The 20,333-nt window shown below is 34.2% G+C and overlaps 3 protein-coding genes across 5 annotated transcripts in view; 1 reads left to right on the top strand and 2 right to left on the bottom strand.

Annotated features, from left to right (window-relative positions):
* LOC106662567 (GATOR complex protein MIOS-B) overlaps positions 1 to 7,617 on the bottom strand; it is a 13,943-nt gene extending 6,326 nt beyond the window's left edge. The window contains exons 1-9 of the mRNA XM_014386756.2: positions 7,308 to 7,617; positions 3,030 to 3,227; positions 2,708 to 2,959; positions 2,459 to 2,651; positions 1,781 to 1,968; positions 1,537 to 1,721; positions 1,333 to 1,475; positions 1,174 to 1,278; positions 1,018 to 1,115 (exon numbers count right to left, since the gene is read on the bottom strand). Coding sequence (XP_014242242.1) covers positions 1,018 to 1,115; positions 1,174 to 1,278; positions 1,333 to 1,475; positions 1,537 to 1,721; positions 1,781 to 1,968; positions 2,459 to 2,651; positions 2,708 to 2,959; positions 3,030 to 3,227; positions 7,308 to 7,431 — 1,486 coding nt within the window. The 5' untranslated portion in view covers positions 7,432 to 7,617. The remainder of the gene's footprint in view (positions 1 to 1,017; positions 1,116 to 1,173; positions 1,279 to 1,332; positions 1,476 to 1,536; positions 1,722 to 1,780; positions 1,969 to 2,458; positions 2,652 to 2,707; positions 2,960 to 3,029; positions 3,228 to 7,307) is intronic.
* A 153-nt stretch (positions 7,618 to 7,770) lies between these two features.
* Positions 7,771 to 13,271, bottom strand: LOC106662568 (lanC-like protein 2). Of its 3 annotated transcripts, none has more exons than XM_014386757.2 (9): positions 13,024 to 13,271; positions 11,464 to 11,736; positions 11,117 to 11,299; positions 10,902 to 11,050; positions 10,694 to 10,829; positions 8,575 to 8,715; positions 8,176 to 8,505; positions 8,010 to 8,112; positions 7,771 to 7,954 (listed from the first exon to the last, which is right to left on the bottom strand). In XM_014386757.2, exons 1-9 carry the CDS (start codon positions 13,102 to 13,104, stop codon positions 7,866 to 7,868), a joined length of 1,485 nt encoding a protein of 494 aa, XP_014242243.1. In that variant the 5' UTR covers positions 13,105 to 13,271; the 3' UTR covers positions 7,771 to 7,865. The 3 variants fall into 3 exon arrangements, with proteins under 3 accessions (XP_014242243.1, XP_024081449.1, XP_014242244.1); XM_024225681.1 differs by lacking the exon at positions 13,024 to 13,271 and adding an exon at positions 11,396 to 11,463 and having other exon boundaries at positions 11,532 to 11,622; XM_014386758.2 differs by lacking the exon at positions 11,464 to 11,736 and having other exon boundaries at positions 13,024 to 13,230.
* A 3,388-nt stretch (positions 13,272 to 16,659) lies between these two features.
* LOC106662436 (lanC-like protein 1) lies at positions 16,660 to 18,810 on the top strand. Its single transcript, XM_014386528.2, has 9 exons — positions 16,660 to 16,971; positions 17,036 to 17,215; positions 17,275 to 17,423; positions 17,513 to 17,663; positions 17,734 to 17,874; positions 17,938 to 18,120; positions 18,188 to 18,334; positions 18,518 to 18,620; positions 18,680 to 18,810. The coding sequence occupies exons 1-9, from the start codon at positions 16,897 to 16,899 to the stop codon at positions 18,766 to 18,768; spliced, it is 1,218 nt and encodes a 405-aa protein (XP_014242014.1). The 5' UTR covers positions 16,660 to 16,896; the 3' UTR covers positions 18,769 to 18,810.
* Positions 18,811 to 20,333: the final 1,523 nt, after the last annotated feature.

Raw genomic sequence — 20,333 nt, 5'->3', positions numbered from 1 at the left:
AAAAAGTCAATGGCACGAGCGGGATTCGAACCCACGACCTTCGGCTAGATACGCCGCTGCTCTACCACTTGAGCTATCGTGACCTCGATCCACTCGGACAACCTCCCATCTCAACCGCACCTTTTGAATTTTCCCTCCTTTTTGCCATTTTTCAAATGTCGTGTAATTACCGTCGAGAATCCAACCCGATTACACGACATTTGAAAAATGGCAAAAAGGAGGGAAAATTCAAAAGGTGCGGTTGAGATGGGAAGTTAGTGTCCGAGTGGATCGAGGTCACGATAGCTCAAGTGATAGAGCAGCGGCGTATCAAGCCGAAGATCGTGGGTTTGAATCCCGCTTGTGCCATTGACTTTTTTATCTCAACCAAAAACCTTAATTAATTGTAATATATTAATTGGTCAAGCGGACCATGAAATTATTGAATTTTTTATTTTTAATCAAAAGAACGTAAAACGATTGAGTGTATATTTATTTATATATTACTGGTGAATTGTCACAAGATCTTCGATGAGTTCAACTTCATAAAACACATACAGTCATCTTGCAAGTTGCAGTCGTTTTGTTAATGTCTCATACCCACTTAATAAGTTTTTTTAAAAATTTTTATGCAAAAGCGGTTGAGAAGAAAAATTAGTGTCATGAGGTAGAGTCGAACCCATGAACGTTGGCTCCAAAGGCCAGTGCTTTAACCACTTGACCTATCATGACCTCATTCCCCCAAGACACCAACTTCTCCTCTCAACCGGCTATTATTTAAATTTTCCATTTTTTAAATAATAGCCGGTTGAGAGGAGAAGTTAGTGTCTCGGGAGGATTGAGGTCATGATAGCTCAAGTAGTTAGAGCGTCGGTGTATTGAGCCAAAGGTCGTGGGTTCGAATCCCGCTTGTGACTTTAATTTTTCTTCTCACTGGTTTTGCATAAAAATCATAAAAATTGGAAATAATAATAATAAGCAGATAACTAATTAAATAAACTTTTTTTGGGCTTTGAGTGTATATATAGAAAAAAATACCTTGCTCCTTTAATTCCTCTATAGTGATCTGAAGTGCCATCGGTTCGTGAATAAATTTCCAATTGCAAAGGCTCAAAGCTCTGTCTCTCATTTCGCTCCTAGAACATCAAACTCATTATAAATATGGGAAATAAGTAATAAATTCTCTTACATTACCTGTATATTTTAGCTGATGCTGTGGTTCTTACACCAGACCACGATAAAAACGTCAATTCTGACCTTGCGTTGCTGTTGTTTCCGTTATCGAGTCCCAGAACAGAGCTAAGAAAACAAACTGTAGTAATAAAAGATTTATGTCGAAAGATAAATTCTTACCAAATTCCGGGATGTTTGTTGGCCCCGCCTCCAGGGCTTGGTATCACACCGCCGTCTATGAGTGCTTTGCTATGATCGAGCCAATGCCAGATTTTCTGAACTTGTTCGTCATCGACTAGATTTGCATTCTCTTTCAATTCATTCTAAAATTACAATAAAATTGATATATCTTTTTAAAAATCTTGCACTCGAGCAGGTTAATACTTTGAGCCCGTATCCTTGAAACGCTCGTTTCTTCATAAGACTAGAAATATCACCAAAAATAGAGTAGGAAGGGTCTGAAACTGGAACGGATTTGAGCATCCTCTGGCCGTGCGTCCAAACCAGATTACAACTCTGGCTCCAATTAAGTGTAATCCTTTCAAATATCGTGTAATCTGTCATAGAGCCTAAAAAAATAAACATTTCAATAAATGTTCAACAACTTTTTTTATCCTGTATAATATACCTGAGAGATTTATAGTGAGTAATCGGTTTTCATCTTTAGGATGCCAAGAGAACGACGTGATCTGAATATGGTTTAATAAAGGTTTAATGCTTCTTTCAAGTATAGTGGGCTCCATATCTTCCATTTGCTGTACATCATGGAGATGAATCGACCTGCTATCTCTTTGAAGGGATCCAAGAAGATTGCTTCTGTAAATTAAAGGGAAAAAAAATAATAAAAAGTTATTCAGAAATCGTGAGATGTGGTCTGGTGTGAAGTAGGTTTCAGAAAAACATTTTCTTTATCGTGCCAATGTTTCAATCTTTATTGAGATCAAGATGATCTCAACAGAGATCGAAATGTTGGCACGATAAAGAAAATGTTTTTCTGAAACCTACATCACACCAGACCACATCTCATGATTTCTGAATAATTATCGATTAATGGTCACTAATCACCACACATAATAACAAGTGGTGAAGTTTCATAAGCAATGAACATGTAGTTTAATTGCCACCGATTTTTCTGCTCTGTATATTCTTGCTGATTTACAGCTCGGACTGTGAGAATAGGCTGATCAACGTATGGTTTTATTTAAATCATTTGGATAATTGAATATAAACTTTATAAAAAAAATGCATGGATAATTTGAAATGCAATGTAAATAATAAAATAAATTAACAAACAGAATAGAACTACCTAGTAGGAGACCACAGAATTTTTGTTACTGGTTTGCCTTGCTGTAATGTAACAACTGGCTTTTCAAAACTTCTTACATCCCAGATTGCAATCTGATTTTCGATGTAGCTTGCCACAAGATAGCTCGGATGTGGTGGGACTGTCACACCGTAAACAGCTTTTGTTTGAGAAGAATTCGCACCTCTTGATGTATCTAAAAATAATTAGGGTAAATATACAATACTGTCTATATTGTATTAAACGATATACCTCTGAGATCGACCATCTTGAGTGTTTTGTTATTCATCCCGATGATTAAAGATTTGGGGTGTTCCGAAAGCCAACATAACGAATGAGCCATGTCGCTCAGGCCCAATTCAGCCACCAGGTTGTGATGACGGGTCTTCAGGTCCCAGACGAGTATGCAATGGTCGCTCCTGTACCTATCGAGGCCAGCGGCGATGAGGTGATTCTCAATTTTATTCCACTGAACGACGTTACACTGCCTCGCATATTTTGGAGCTTGAACCGAGACAGAAATAAATTAAGTAAAATATACAAATAATTCGTCAGATTGTAAAATTACACTTACGAAGTTCGAGGCCAGTAAGACCCAATGAATCGAACTGGGATGGACCAAAGGATGTAAGGACAACCTTGCCATTCGCCTGCCCTATTGCAAGCAAGAGGTCTTTTTCTTCTTTTGGGTAAATATCGACACATTTCATATAATGATGGTTCGAATTTTTAGCGATAAGCCTGGCGACAGTGTACTCAGATATTTCAACATCTGAAAAATTTTTAAATTTATTTAATTATTTAATTTACATGTATATTAAAAATAAAAGACAAGAATTGAACAAATCCTAACAGCAGTCATTAAACCTACTCAAACCTTTCTTCAATTATAAAATATTTTATTAATTAAATTTCATTCATTTTGTTGAAATTCTAATTGGACATTTTGTTTTTTGTTTAAAATGTCAAGTTTGGAAATAAATATCTCTGTTCTTAAACATTTTAGAAACTAACATTTTCAGAGCAATAAAAGAGCTGCACTAAAAACCAGGAGAACTGAACGCAAGGATAAGCAAGGCAGCCTTGTCAGAGTGATGTGCATCTTCCCATGATCCATGTTTACAGACTGAGTTAAAGTCCACCAGTTATGCACAAATCTCTCAAGAGATTTCTTGAGAGTCTCACAATGAACATGTAGACATCTATCTTCATTCCAAAACCTTGAATATCCTGTCCAAGCTGACCAAGTTTGACTCATTAACATCCAAAATTAAATTCAAACTGTTTGGCTTAGGTTTCATTTTTAAAGTCTTGCATTCGAGTGTTCATTTGTTAATTTACAGTGTCCGATTCATAGACTCATGAATGATTCATCCTCCTTTCCATATTTACATATAGATTTCTCACTGTCTAGTTTAACATTTTATTTTTATTTTATTTATTTTTTTAATGTAACAATAGAAAGCAAACTGCTACACTAGTTAATGGTATAAAAATGAGTGGACCCAGGGGTAAAATGACAAAATCGTCTGAGACAGATGCCTTCAATCTTCCATACAATTGAAAATTGGGCACGGTAAATAACCAAAAATGGACTGAAAGATGGACAATAGGGTATATCCATATAACGAAAACCTGTCTATAGAAGACGGCTGTAAGTTTGTAGAAATTTCAGTACTGTCCTGAATATTTTCAACCCTCTAATATGACCCAACACCCACGCCCTTACACCATCCATAATAGCTTCACAAGAGTTAGTTGTACCCAGGTACTCCGATAATTTTACATATCTAAACATCTCCAAAGGGATTTCTTAACCAAGGTGCCAATCTACATGAGGCTCTTCAAGTACGAGATGCCTAAATTGAGGAAATTAGGGGCTTATAAAGCTGAACCCTTGTATTCATCAATGATTCAAGCCGAGGCCCATGAAGTTGAAATTGGTTCCCAGGAAATACTAAAAATTGAACTGAAATTGCACATCATAAATCATCTTGCCAAACAGGGTTAAGAGCATTATATCTTCAACTTAAGACTGATCTGAAAGTTCCTAAATCCCTTCATGCTCAGTTTATCTGTCAGTTTTAACTGTACAGTTCTAACCAGGGAAACATTGCATACTTGGCTTGACCTTTGGGTCTCAGGCGCATCTGTTAAATGGAAAATTTTCATTTTTCTTATCATTGTTCATTTCATTTTTTCCTCCCAAGTTTTGAAACAGCCAACAAAAAGCAAAACTCACTTTTTCATGGTGCCAACAACATAAAAAATGGACACGACTGAAGAAAGAAAAAAAAAAGTTAAACAGGATGAAAAATTAACCGGTGGCTATCTGGATTCTGACAAATAGACAAACTGAGCATATAATGCCCCTTAGCAGATCCCCTCTAGAGAGAAAATGAGAATTTCACACTGATCCAGGCCTAAAGCAATGAAAAAGGTTTGGGACTTGATCATACCAAAGAATTTCTCTTGCTCAACAGGCAAGGAAAAATTGAGAAACTGAATATAGAGATTCAGGCAGAGGCAAACAAACTGAGCACATCTCCACTGTCTTGGGAAATAAACCAACCTTAATTTTGGTGCCAGAAAAATTGGCAAACACAATGAAAAACTTTCATTTTATAGTGATTCACCCAGTCAGACCAGTCAGTTATACATATAGAAAAGTATTCTAAAAGTAACAGAACAAATGGGTCGATAGAAAGAGAATATCACACTGATTTAAACCGTCAGGTCTAAAACATGAAAAGTATAACTAATCATGTACGAAGAATTTTTGTGGAGGTTTGCAGAGTGATGAACTTGCAGTTGGGTCATTTCTAATCATTTGTACATTTTCAGTGGTCTTCTATTATGTCTTACTTGTGAGGTCGGCATAATCAGAAATGACTAAACTATAGAAACATTAAAGTTATCTCGTTAAGTGGGCAGGAAATTACAAAAAACATAAGCATGTTCACTTGCAATTTTAAATTGAAGTATCACCTCAAAAACTTAGCTAAGTACCGGAAGCAATAAAATAAAATTACGGTTTGAAATAAAAATGTATTTAAATTATAATGAAAAATTATTTGTACATCACTTCTTCAGCTTTTGAAATTTAAATGTTTCCTTTATGAGATTTTCTATCAATGAAGATTAGCTCAATTGGTTTTTATTGGTAATATTATTAACGTCAATAAGGAGGATTGTATTTTCTTTAATAAAGTGATTATTCAATAAGATGAGAAAGATAGCAAGTATCGATAATCCTCCTTATCCACATTAAAAATATTAGTAGCAGAAGAAGCCAACATGATTTGGGCCATCATCTTTCCAATGATTAAGCTAAAAACAAACCTTTTTTATTGCTTTAGGCCTGGGTCAGCGTGAAATTTTCAACTTTCTCTCTAGTGGAGAACTGCTAAGTGGCATTACACGTTCACTTTAACTGTATATTTGTCTGAATCCAGACGGCCACGATTAATTGGCCAGTTTCTCAATTTTTTCCTTCAGTCGTGTACATTTTTTAAGATGTTGGAGTGATTAAAAAGTTAGCATTTTACCTTTCGTTAGCTGTTTAAATTCTGGAGGAGAAATGAAATGAACAAATGTTGAGAAAAATTGATAGTTTTCTATTTAACTGTCACGACTGAGGTCCCAAAGGTCAAGCCAAATACAGAACTTTTCCCTGGTTAGAACTGGGCAGTTAAAACTGACAGACATTCTCCTCTGGTCTTGTGGAGAGCCTTATCTCCTAGGCATCGAGTGAATAAGCGATCGGATTTCTTCTTGTGAAATGTAATCCCATTCTTCAACAAGAGCAATTTAAAGCAGTTCAGCACTTACTGGAGGCGGCGAACGATGTCTGACCCGTCTCTTTATCATGTCCCATATGTGCTCTATAGGATTCATGTCAAAAGAACAAGCTGGCTAATTCATTGTTGTAATTCAAATAATAGATGACAACTCAAGCTACATGTAGTCGAGGATTATTATGATGAAATTGTCCCCAATAAAAGGAGCCAATGAAACAACAGCGTCCAGAAGCATTTCCTCAAAGTATCTCAGTGCAAAGTTCTATTCTGTATGATATGAAAAAGGATGTTGTTTTCCCCCCATACCGTAAGTGAATGTCTTTGAAATGCTGTGACTCACACATGGCACATGAAACAAGGCGTGTCCAAGAGAGATGCTGATTTGCGAATAGTCATCTTTCTACTTATGGCTTCTTCAGTAGAACAGAATCTGATGCAAGACTTGGCTTTTTTCACAAAGCCTACAAAGACCTTTTGGAGTTGACTACCTATCAAGGAAGCCGTTAAATTACGGCTTTGTAGTGCAGTAAAAGCAATAAAATGATCATCTCTGGCTGTCGTACACCGCAGCCGATCTTCCATCAAGACTTCCAATAGCCCTAAACCACTGTAGACCAATGTGGACGGTAGAGCATGGACACTACGTCCATCATTGGTCAAAGTATCTGGCTGGATCTTCTCGATTTAAAACCACTCTTTTAATTTAAAAACAAAATTTTGACTAAAATTTATTGTGTCATCAAAGAAAACGTTATAAAAACCCAATGAACTCACTCAACAAGTTGGCTCTGGAAAGGTTGAAATTGAACTGTTGTTCTTTATATTTGATCTAAAGAGTGAAAGCATTAGTAACACTCTTTAAAAGCAAACAACTATTTATTAATGCTGTGATTGCATTTTAAGTCAATTATTAATATTTATACCTAGTTTTTATGAAAAATAAACAAATAAATACAAGTATATGGTTTTTTTCTTTGAGTGTATATTTATTCATATATTATTTGTGAATTGTCACAAGATCTTCGACGGGTTCAACTTCATAAAATACATACAGTCATCTTTCAAGTCGCAGTCGTTTTGGTCGAGCGTCTCATAGAGTGATATTTCCGTGTCCCACTTGATAAACTTGTTTTTGTGGACAGGGGACCAAAGCACTTCCCATCTGGTACTTGTCATTTCACTAAGTATAATTTCAACGAACTTGGCAAGACTCACATGACAGTAGACACAAGACTGTTTGTGCAACCTACCAAGCACTGCTTGTTGTTAAAACCTTTCCAACTGTTGTTGAACATTACAGACTTCAATCCTTAAAAAAAATTCCCAAAAAAGAAATCATTAAACGAAGAATTCGTATAATTTACAACATAAAAAGTTGTTACACTATAATAATGTATTAAATAAAAAATTTAAATTTAAAAAATATACAAATCATATTTTCAATACACTTCATGATTATTACAAATGCTTAAACTCATCTCACTACTAGTATTGAGATTTTATCAATAAAAAATCTAAAATGAATAAGTGCAGTTTCTTTTAATAGCATAAACAACAAAAAATACGCTGACAATGTAGCAAACAGAGTGATAAATTCAGTTTGGCAACAGCTAGCCTGACGATTTCAGTTCGTAGCAGGGGAAAAGTGCCCTTAAAGGATCTTTGGCATCCGCCAGAAAATATAAAAGCCCTGCTTTGCCTAGAAAAAAAAAAATTAGTAAGACTAAAAAAATGATTAAATTTTAAGATTGTACCTTCAAAAAGTGAAAATGGTCGATCAGGACGCATTCCCTCATTAGCAGGATATCTTGTGCACCAATCGACAAAGCTGGCTGCCCTATATAAGTGTTTTATATCCTTAAAAAAAAACAATAATTTTTATTTAAAATCTAGACTTAACGTTAAACATTTTAAACTGACTTTTGTCATTTGATACAAATGTAGAAATGTGTAAGCATTTCCTGAAACACCATGGCATATTGAATAGCCCTTTTTGAGCAATCCCCTTTCCCATACAGCGTCTCCGCATTCCAAAGCCAATTCTCTGTACCTCGGGTTCTTATAAACCTGACTCGCCAGGCTGAGAAGGTGGGTGAAACCCGGCGCACCGTGACACCATTGTATCAGTCGGTCTGTCATGCTTCCGATGGAAGAAGGGAAGTTACCGCTTTGGAATTTTGTATTTATCAACCACTCCAAAGTCGGCTTGACTAAATTTTCTTTCTCATATTCAGACATGTGACGAGACGCCTGTTAGGAAATGATTTTTTTTTATTCACCAAGAAAAATTTCTCAAGTGTTATCTTTAACTCTACTCACATTTAAAAGCATATAAAGTATCCCTGCATAACCATGGGCCGCTCCGAGATAGATTTTATCATGCCACTCATAGTACAGTGGGACGACAGACTTCCTTCTTGCTGCTTCTTTTGTCCCAGATTGTATTATTTTTTCAACAGTCTAAAATAAAACAAGATTATTAAAATATGCATTATGAAATTGTATACCTTCATCATATTTTAAAAACTGGTTGGGAATTTTTAAACATTGTCTTTTAATACACCTAAATTTAAGAAGGTGCAGTACTATTTTAATTTCTGTAACGTTTCAACAAGTCACAGCCAATCAAAAAAAATTTCTATTTTAATGCGGTACTTTATTTGACTGGTTTATGGGGGTAATTCGGAATCTGGAATCACTTTATCGGTTCCAGGGCCAACATTTTGTTTGAAACAACATCAGTTTGTTTGAAAAGATCAGAAGAGCAGCACCACAAGTACAGTGAAAGATCATTATCAAGTAGACAATAGATCAACACAGTTCGGTAGACACTCTAAAAATGTTTAAAGCTTCTGTAGATAAATACATGTCTAAAGAAACTGTGTTATGATCTATATAGATATAAAATGATCCTTTGATTCGGCTAGCTGACCCAAGATTAAAAAATATATATATATATGTATATATATATATATATAATGACCACTACATCTCTTGACGTTATCATATAAATTTTTATTCTCGTTACATTTTTCTGTAAGATAGAATTAGATCAAGCAGTAATAACCTAAGTGTACCCAAGTGTGGTTCTAGAAAATAGACTATACAGAGAAGATGAACTCCGTTGCTTTTTGCTAACAACTACATGCTTGTGGTTTCAGGAAAGCACTAAAAACAATATATTTAGCAGATGTAAGAAGAGTGCAGATATTATCCAACTAGTTATTAAAGGGTACAAAACAATCTCGTATGAAGCAGTGTGCAACCTTGCAAGAAGCATTCCAATATTGTAAAACAAGAGAAAGCAGGATGATATAAAATGAAAACACAACCCAATGCCTTGACTTGGAATCTCTTACTATCAGTTAATATCAAGAATGGCCAAATAAAACCGAAACTAAGAAATTAAAAAAAAAAAAAAGAAAGACAAAGAACGCCTGGGGAAAGGGCTGTGTATATATGGCAAACAAAGGAGTAATAATAAGCAATAAGGAAAGTTTTAAATTATGCCTTTGTAATAGCACAATCATTGAGTAAGGTTAACAGCCAACTATTAAGCGTTAGTGATAAAAAGGTTAAAACCCCTTCGGGGAAAAAGTACTTTCAAGTAGTTTCTCCTTGTGAATATAACTATAGTGCGGATGAGGACCATCATAACTTAGACTGCTATACAGATGGTTCACTTATAACATCATATCATAAAGGAAGTGGTGCTGGAATCCTGAAATTAGGCATCAGCATCTCCTCCCCTCTTGGCAATAACACCTCCATTTTTCAGGCAGAAATTTGGGCCATTAATGGGTGTTGTAGAACACTTATGGAAAATAAAATCAAGGGAAAAGATATTAGAAATCCCCAGTTCTCTGGACAATATTTTTTGTTTTCGTAGTGGATTTCTTCGAATTCGGTTTTCTACCGCTTTGGTGGCATTTTTCGTCCTCACAGAGCGAGGACGGCCGGACCTGGTTTGTCTTTAATAGATAAGAGTATCTTTAAAGCGATTTATGGTGCGCCACACAAACATTCGATTTATTCCTAACGATTTCAGCGTCTTGGAAATACACACACACACACACACACACACACACACACACATATATATATATATATATATATAATGGCATAATCATGTTTAATTACTAGCTTTCAAATGCAACAAATGCAATAGGAACTTAAAGCAACCACCATGGTGCACCTGAGACTACTTTAGTAAGTAACAACAAAATAATGTACCACAAAAATTTTGCAATGTAGCTACTGGGATTTTTTACACTATTGTTATGTTATAATAATTGTAGATTATTATTTTATTGACCAACAGTAAAAGTAACCTATAGAGATTGTTCATTATGGAATACAATCAATTTGAAAAAAAAGACTCGAGTTTTGATTCAATTCTACTCTCTAATAATCAATACAGTTTCATCTGTTTTTATACCTTTCTCAAGACTTTATCTGGAATAAGAGGTTTTGTTTCTTGTTCCACAAAAAGTAATGCATATAAATAGCCGGCCCTTCCATACAGAATTTCATCAGGGGCGTTACTATCTGCTGTATCTCCAAGTTCAATAAGACTGTAATAAACATATAGAATAAGTCAATAAATCTTTCACTAGAATACAAAGTAATATTTTCAATACAAATACCGGTGTATGTAGTCGTCGGCTTCTTCATTTCTTTGTTCTAAGACGCTAAAAATTGCTGCTAGGGCTAGTGGACCTGCATCGCCATTTAAGAAACTGATCCTTCTGCCTTTTAGTGATTTGAGTGCTTTGCTGACCAAACCCTTTGCTGTCTTTAAAGATAAATGTATGAAATATCCATCTTGTCTTTTTATTTTAATAAAACAAATGATAGTTACATCAAAATAAACTTTATCCCTTGTTTTTTTGAACAAAAAATAATTCAGTAAAGCGATTCCACTGTATCCAGTATAGATTGAGGTGTCGCTGTTTCCGCCACACAATCCTGGGACGGCTTCCATGATGGACTCGTACAACTTCAAAATTAATGCATCCACCTTACTGTCCACTTCAGGTTTGATCTGAAATTAAAATTATTGCATTATACTCATGGGAAAAAATTCAAGTCTGATTCAACCGATATAAAATTAAGCGATTAGGTGTAGAAATCTGCTCCCCTTTATAATTTTGAAAGATGGCCTTAAGTAACTCATTGTTTTACGAATCGGTGTCTATCAATGTTTACCTTAAAATAAAAATAAGAACCTGTTTTCATATACTCAGGCTTTTTGGGTTTGCTTGAAGTGACCTCACTTGGTTTCCTTATTTTGCCGGTAATCTGCCACGGTTTCTTTTCTGGCTTTGTCGGAGTATTACGACTAATGTTGATTTTGCCTTTGTTCGAATCGACGTTGTTTTTTTTCTTCCCGATGTTTGTTTTATTATGCTTTTTTAATGACTCAGGGGAACTTTCTTCATTGTCAGATTCTGAAGGCCTCACCAAATGGGTCTCTCCAACCTTAAAAACATCATCTAATTTATTAACAAAGGATCTACATGGTTTTATTCCTAGTAAATGATCAGTGAAGCAGAATAAACCTCTTTTTTCTACTTTTGCAAAACAATGGACTTTTGCCCTCTTTTAAGACAGTTGAAACATAAAATTTGACTCCCATGGTTGAAAACAAAAAATATATGATGGACATTAATGATTATTTAAAGAACATGTGATGGTCTGGACTATCCAGACCACAACTCAAGATCTTTGAATGAACAGTAATTAACAGTCACCAAGTATTACAAATTGACATTAATATTGATGGTGGGCTCAAAAACAGTGATCTAATGGTCGGTGAATACATGTTGACCGGCACTGGGTCATTTGCTGGGTCATTGTAATCCTCACTGAAGAAGGCGGCAAACCGACCTACACGGTGTTACTTAAGATTATTGACAGAATTAGCCCTAATACATGATCGGTGAAGCAGATTAAGTATTACATTTCACTGAATAAAACAACCAAATAATTTGTCTATTTTTTACGTTGAGAAAGAACCTAATAGAAATGTGTAGAGATTAGTGACCGTTAATTGATAGTTATTCAGATATTGTGAAATGCGGTCGGGTGTGATATAGGTTTCAGAAAAACATTTTCTTTTATTTTCTCAAGAAAAGATCGAAACATTGGCACGATAAAGAAAATGTTTTTCTGAAACCTACATCACACCCGACCGCATCTCACGATATCTGAATAACTAAACCTAATAGACTTTTGCCTTCTTTTAAGACAATTAAAACATAAAATTTGTCTCTATTAGTTGAAAACATTAGAAATATAGAATTGACATTAATACTGATGGTGGGCTCAAAAACGGTGGTCTGAGGGTCGGTGAATACATGTTGACCGGCACTGGGTCACATACTGGGTCCATCTACACTTACATTTTAGCTTTCTGTGTTCTTCAGTGACCCAGGGTCAGTTCAACATGAGACATTAATATTACTGAATTCAACTTGACAATAAGTTAATGAATAGTGGAGGACCCTTCTATATTTTTACAGACTGAAAGATGTTTTATATGAAACATAGTATTTACAACCAGCTCTTTCTAATATTACATCGATGATACTTTTACAGCAGATGTTTTGTGAGCGGTTCGAGGAAACGCGCAGAATGGAACACAGCGGCCACACGTCGCAGGGCATCAATAATGCTACGTTTGGCACCAAGGTTTCAACCCGAGCAACGCAAAGTGTAAAACAACCCCACAAACAGGAAATATTAAACAATTCAGCATTTACAAACCCTGGTGTCTGTCAGAACCTTCTTGGATAATTCCAAAGTGAAATCCGGATAAGGAGGAAAGTATCTTCCCTCTGTGCTCATTGTTTATCCTTTGGGATGACCTTTCTGCCAAACTCTTGTGTAAAAACAAAACTAATGAGTTTAAATTTGTTGTGTAAATATCCTTATCACATGGCGACAGTTATAACACGATTGATAAAATTGTAAACTACATCAACTTCAAAAGTGTCTTCTTTTTCTAAAATAATTATGTTCTCTTGATTCTATTTACTAGTCAATGTTAATTGTCTAAAAATCTGCAATTTATGATTTACATTTTTTTCTTATAAATAAAAATAATTATTACAAATAGAAAACAATTCTTTACATCATGTTTATTTAAGGTTCCAACAATTTTTAAGTATGGTCACATACATCAAACACCATACTTTCCATAATGTTGAAAATTCACAAATTGCATAAATTATGTCGCCATTTTGTTCAGCAAAGTTAAACTAAAATATAGCAGAAAAAATAATAAAAGTTTATAATAAATTTTAAAAGATAATTATCAATTGACAACAGCAGATGCCTACCTTAACAATTTTCACACATATTTAGTTTGGACTTTGCCATTTTTACCTCGCAAAAGTTTTATCTCTACTTTCTACATTATTTGCATTTTATTCACCTCGATAATTGAGCAACTTTTGTTAGTTAAAGAGAGAATTAGAGCTTCAAATTCTCCTCTTCTCTCTCTCAATTTCGGCTGGTGTAGCCCAAGGCTGTATTTTTAGACCTTTACTCTTTCCTTGTTTCTAAATGATCTTCCATTAATCTTAATTTCTCCCAATTTCAGCTACTTGCTGATGACACTCAGTTTTACAAGCAACATCTCTGAAGCTATCTCTCTGCTCAACTTGTCATTCTCTCAATCAATGGTCAAGTAATAACGGTATTTTTTAAAAACTAACTAATCCCATTTCTTATTTATTTCCAAAAAAACAAATGGTTAATACAAATGGGACCCTGTTAATTTTTGTCATAAAGTTAAAAATCTTGGCATTATATTTAACTCCAAGCTTACATGGCATGACAATGTGAGCTCTATATTAAAAAGGTCTACTCGAGCCGTCAATCTGTTTGATGTCTTAGCTTTTTCACTCCACTGAAAACTAGTTCTCTTTATTAAATCCTTAATAATACCTTTATTCTCTGCTATTTGTTCACTTTACATAGACTCTCAATCTGCTCATCGCTTTCAAATTGCTTATCATTCCTGCGTTAGACACCGTTAAGACCTAACACCAAGAGATCATAATTCTTATTATATTAACAATGTTTTAACATTCTAAGCACTTATAAACCTAGAGTTTCAATGTACACATTTAAAATTAATAAATCAAAATAAAATAAAATAAATGTCTTCAATATTTATCAACTTTTTTCCCACAGTCCTTATCCAAACGCACCAATCAACCCAAACCTTATCCTTTAGAATTTCAGGGGCAAGACAATGAATTTGTTTCTCCAAGAAGTACGTTGTGTTTCTTGCTAGCTTGTTTCAGGTCCATGGCATCTGAGTTTTTAAAAATAACATAAATCATTTCTTTTCTTCCCTATTATTATTATTCTATGTTCATAAATTTATTTAGTTCGTCTTAAAAAATGTTGTCAATTTTGCCCTGTGTTACATTGTCCTGTGCTTTTCTTCTCGCTTATTTAAAGAATGAAGTACAGAATTCTTCTCAGGGGTCTGTTATTGAGGTCCTCATTGCTGCTTTCCAAGGTACCAAGGCCTTTTCCTAGTTATTGAAAGACATTTGCATAGGATATTTTTTTCTTGTCTCTGTCTCTTCTAGTCATCATTGATATTGGTCATTTGTTTATTCTAATTTTTTTTAAAGTTGTATTTTACTGGAGCATGTCTCATAAGTATACTTGTTAAAAATTTTAATTCCTTTCTGTTCAATAGGATTTCTTTCTTGGACTTAGGGTTGTTTTTGCAAGTAGACTTTTTGTTTGCCTCATGTCTGGAATTTTCTCCAGTATTTGTTGTGCTTCATAGTTACCCAAGATTCCAGTTTGTTTTAATGTGTCTTTAATTTATAACAAAATTGATTTGGGCATGTGTGTTTTTCCAAGGTTCCCTTTTTATCTAGTGTATTTGCAGCCTCATTGCCTGAAATACCCTCATGACTCACCTTACCATAAGGCTATTCATAGATCCCAGGTTTTTATGGAATGTTGGCAGTTCCAGATAAGTTTAGATCTCACAGGCTTTGGCTTTCTGATTTTATTATTGACCTTTGAAATGTTGGTTATTTATTTCATGTGCACATGCTTTTATATCTAGCAGTTTGGCTTGAAAGATGGTTGTGGAATGGCCAAGGGTCATATGCTGTTTGAAGTTAGTTTCCTTTATGCACATACATCCACAATTTCATACATTTGAGCCATTTTTATGTCATAGAAGAACTCCAGGTTTATCTTTGTTTTATTTTCCATTTAGCTCTCTTTTCAATAATAATGTTTTTATTTGCGTGTTGTTTTAACGTTACCAAAATTTTTGGTATGGCCAGCATTTGTTTGATGCAGTCTTTCCCACTGTCCGCTGAATTCTCAATACCTCAATCCATCCTTTTAACATATATATGGGTGGCAGCTTGAGATGCATTATATTGTGGCTGTGGGTGTTGTTTTAAGAGCGCTGTAGGTGCTAGTTATGCTAAGGCATGCTATTCCTTGGACTTTTGAATTAGTTCCTCTGCCTTTCTTTATCATAGTTTTGATGGGTCTGAAAATTGTAAAATATGATCATAAGATCATTTTAGAATTTAGCCCCTTAGTTCTACTTTAATTTTTGGCATATCTATTATATCCTTAGTGCTCAGTCATGCAGTTGGTCGGGTATTCTTAGGTAACTTCTTTTAAACGCCTTATTTCTTGGTTTTGTAGGGTTAGAGCTATAAGACAGCTTTTGAGTGAATGTCACAATTGCTTTCTTTGAGGGTTTATATTTAAATCATTTTCCTGGTACCATTTCAGTGTCTAGCCCCTCCAGCTTGACGCATCTAAAACTGTTATTTAGAACCCACAACGCACTCATGTAGGATGAGTGCATTGCACGACTCCAAGGGTGTGCCAGATCACATATTCACGCACAAATGTAATTTAGTCTCAAACAGTTTTTATAGAACACATTCTGGTTGAAGGCAGTGTCCTGAATTTATTCTGGAAAAGATGATTGTGGAGGAAATTTTTTTGTAAATTATACATTGTTACTAATGTAACGTAATTGCTGTACGGAGGGTGTACACATTTGGTATTGTGGATAAGAGATCAAACCACATTACAATACATTTTTCATACCATTATTAATTAAAATGCTATGGGCTCTGCCGGAATTCAAACCCAGAACTGCTAATGTGGCAAATATGTGTAAGTCACCCTAACCGCTCAACCACTGCGGTCCCCTAATTGAATATTGATACTATTGATTCTAAATATTCAATTAAACACTTATTTTAAACATAAAAACACAAAAAAGCATATTATTTCTAATATATTTAAAGATTTTCAGATGTTAATGTGTATATATGTATGTTTAACTAGATAAATAAAACAAAGTAAAGTGGAAAATTGACAGGAGAATAATGTGAATATTTAAAATTTAAAAAGTTATCTCAGAAGTGATTCAGTTTTAGCTACAGTTTTGTTATTTGTTGTTTCAATTATTACATTTAGTCATAATAATAGTCTAAATAAAATGTGGAATAATGATTTCATCGTTAAAAAATCCCTATTGAACTTTATAAACATCTGTCTAGAAAAGTTTTTGATCAATGAGAATTTAAAATTCAACAAAGAAATTTATATTTTTATATTTAAATCATGGACACAGTCATCACCAATCCGTATCCTGAATTCAGTGAGGAAATCAAGAATAAATGGCTTCAGGATGGTTACGTACGTTGTATTTTTTAAAAATTTACATTCTCTGTTGAAAATTGATTATTGAATTATTTTATAGATAACACCTGAATTGGATTATGAAGTGTGCAAGGTGATAGAGAAGATGTATTGCAAATTGGTACAATTAGTACCACTGTACAATGAGCAAAGCGACTACACTATTTATAGCGGTTATGGGGGGACTGCTTTTTTAAGCTATAAAATGTTCAAAAAATATGGTGACGAAAAGTATTTTGAGGTGGCTACACATTGTTAGATTGTCTTGTACCATTACAGTGAAATATAATATGATTGAAGGTGGCAAAATATTTGACTAATTTGGCGCTCATGAATTTAAAAAATGAATGTATCAGCTTCTTGAAAGGAGATGCGGGGCCGTTGGCACTTGGAATTCTAATAAATATGATAGATGAAGACTATGAGAAAGCCGATCAGTTAATTGGAGAGTAAGAAAAGACTATGACGTTTTGTAATTAAAAATAAATTATAAATGAAACAATTATCAGCAAGATAATTCTTTAAAAAATGTTTATAGTTTGATAGAATTAGGTGATGCTGATGAAAACAATCCTTTTATGGTCGTACATAATGACATATTAAGCGGAAGGGCAGGGTATTTGTATGCACTCATATTCGTTGATCAGCAATTGGATGAACCTGTCATCCCAGAAATGTTTTTGAGAAAGGTAATTTTCAATGGAAATAGATAATTTTTTAATAAAGAAATTAACAACAAAAGAGATTTTTTTTTTTAAGCAAGTCGAACAAATTCTTATTTCTGGGTTTAGATTGGCGAAACGGGAAGCATCACTTATTCCATTGGAATATGAATTCTGCGGTCTCAAATTTCTCGGCGCAGCACATGGCATTGCTGGCACTTTATATATGCTCCTCATAGTAAGATTTATAATATTTTACACATTTCAGTTAATAGTTTAAAAATCACTGTGATGTTTTCAGGCTAACCGGTATTTAACAGACTATGAACTGAACTGCATTATACGCCCTACGCTGAATTCTCTTTTTGCAGCTAGACTGCATAGCCAGAATTTTGCAATGTTTGCAGCAGAAGAGGAAGACGAACTTGTACAGTGGTGTCACGGAGCCCCTGGTATGATTCATCTAGCTGTACTGGCTAGCATGGTGAGCATTTCTACCATGATGATCATAACGACAACATAACAAATTTCAAATGTCCATCAATTAACAGGTCTACTTCTGCCCAAGTTATTATAAAATGGCATTGGATTTTAGCAGTATGATTTGGAAGAGAGGTTTATTGAAAAAGGGTTATTCAATTTGCCATGGAGTTGCCGGAAATGCTTATATATTTTTATATTTGTACAAGAAAACACAGGTATGCTTCATAGTATTTAATTTTAAGTCAGAACTCCTATCTTAATGATCAAACAAAATGTCATTAAAATCAGCCAACAGATAGTTTGGCGTGGACAGTTTTTATTTAAAATAAACTAATTTTTTATGTTATAATATCTGGTTGAAATGATTAATTTAATCAATAATTATTTAATCATTCCAGTTAGAAGTATTTCTGTACAAAGCAGCGTGTTTTGGAGATTATTGTTTGAACTATCCAGTCTATGAAGGAATGAAACCAGATTGGCCTTATTCTTTATTCCAAGGTGAGGTTCTCCGCCATGAAACACATTTTCTGGTATTTATATATTTAAATTTCTTCTAGGTATGGCTGGAATAATACACTTTTTGATGGATTTGAGGGATCCGATAAGTTCATGTTTTCCGTGTTATGAATTGGATGTGTCCAAGTGATTGTTCACTCTACAATAAAAATAATGTACATTGGCACAAGAATTATTAAATATTTTTTCATATATAAATTATTTACATTATTATTTTTTATTGATAGACAAATCAAAGTACAGACACAAAGATTATACAAACTATATAATATTAAAACATAACACTTTATGAGATTTCTCTATGGGGTGATGAACCTTTAAATTGCTCTACGCCTTCTACACTCGTGGGTTTTCTATGTTAATCAAACATATTTCAGCTTTGCGCCATCTTTAGTGTGCCTGGGTGGGAAATTTCCAAATGTGTTTACTTACTGAAGTGACCCAGTGCCGGTTCGACATGTGTTCACCGACTCACAGACGAACACCATCATCAACCAGCAAGGACAAGCAACCAAAATGATCAGTACTGACCAAATTATATGACCATGTAAGATCACATGATGAAAAGCTAGGATGATGTTGCATAGACTTGAGGTATAATAGGAAATATAGCGAGGAGGTGATGATGTGACTTTATTTCTTAACACACTAAAACAAAAATAAAATAAATGGATTATTGCTAAGAAAATGTTATTGTCGTTGAAACAAACACTAATGAACATGGGAATAATTGGGATAAATTTAAAGAGAAATGTTTATGTACTGGAATCCTGGTTGATGTATAAAAATCAAATATACTCATTAACAACAACAACAATAATAATAATTAAATAGGTCATATCAGGCTAATCCATAATAGGCTTTTAATAGGCAACAACCTTCCAACTTTTGTCCTCGATGTACGCGAAGTGGAGAATGCACCATTTTGACAGTAAAACATATTTTGGTCGACTGTCCCACTTTACAACCCTTTAGGCAAAGGCTCAACCTTTCGAGTGATTTACAGGAGTTTCTGGGTCCCCAGTGTTTCTTCTTCTCAAAGAGCACTTTTCAGCTTTCTCAAATTTATTGGAATTTATAATGAGACTCAGGCCTTTTCCCAAATTGTTATGCCATTGAATGCCTGCTAATGTTTGAATAAAAGTTGTGCGTGCAAGATTTCTTTTTCCAGAGGTTTTTGAGGCTGCCGGAGCGGAAAATGGAAGAAAATACAAATTGCGGGGGAATAAACTGCAATGCCCAAAATCGCAATTTAAATAAGAAAAATAGCTCCCTCCAAAAAAAAAAAAGATAAAGAAAAAGAAATGTTATTGTGTTTTGTTTCGTATTATTGTTATGTAGAATTAGTTTATGTATCATATTTGAATGGAAGAATAAAAGGATAAGGATGAGCCAATACTCATGCTGAGACTGTTGCTAGTCTGACTCCACTATTATTATTATTATTAGCCATACAAGCCTACGGGGAATTTTTAAATTAAAAATTCACAATTCTAATTAAAAAAAGAAACAGAAATAAATTTTATAATTTTATTAAATTTGATGCAATTAAAATGGGAATTTTGTATACATTTGGCCTTTCGAATTAAGAATTTTAAAAAGAAAAATTAAAGCTTGGATGGCAAGAGGATAAATTAGATTACGAGTGAATGTTTGGAGTCTGAGCTTTATAGCACTCAGAAGATATATAGCTAA

The sequence above is a fragment of the Cimex lectularius genome, unplaced genomic scaffold, assembly GCF_000648675.2.
Source record: "Cimex lectularius strain Harlan isolate CLEC.00 unplaced genomic scaffold, Clec_2.1 scaffold33, whole genome shotgun sequence".
In the NCBI taxonomy this organism is placed as follows: Eukaryota; Metazoa; Arthropoda; class Insecta; order Hemiptera; family Cimicidae; genus Cimex; species Cimex lectularius.
This window is presented reverse-complemented; position numbering and strand designations above follow the sequence as displayed.

Excerpts from the sequence above, each read along its gene's own strand:
- LOC106662568 (XM_014386757.2), bottom strand. The coding sequence starts at position 13,104 with ATGAGCACAGAGGGAAGATACTTTCCTCCTTATCCGGATTTCACTTTG. Across the intron at positions 8,716-10,693 it reads CAGATAAAGTCTTGAGAAAG|ACTGTTGAAAAAATAATACA; the intron begins GTATAAAAACAG and ends GTTTTATTTTAG. Across the intron at positions 8,506-8,574 it reads TACTTTATATGCTTTTAAAT|GCGTCTCGTCACATGTCTGA; the intron begins GTGAGTAGAGTT and ends ATTTCCTAACAG.
- LOC106662436 (XM_014386528.2), top strand. The coding sequence starts at position 16,897 with ATGGACACAGTCATCACCAATCCGTATCCTGAATTCAGTGAGGAAATC. Across the intron at positions 17,875-17,937 it reads CTTTATATATGCTCCTCATA|GCTAACCGGTATTTAACAGA; the intron begins GTAAGATTTATA and ends TGATGTTTTCAG. Across the intron at positions 18,621-18,679 it reads GCCTTATTCTTTATTCCAAG|GTATGGCTGGAATAATACAC; the intron begins GTGAGGTTCTCC and ends AATTTCTTCTAG.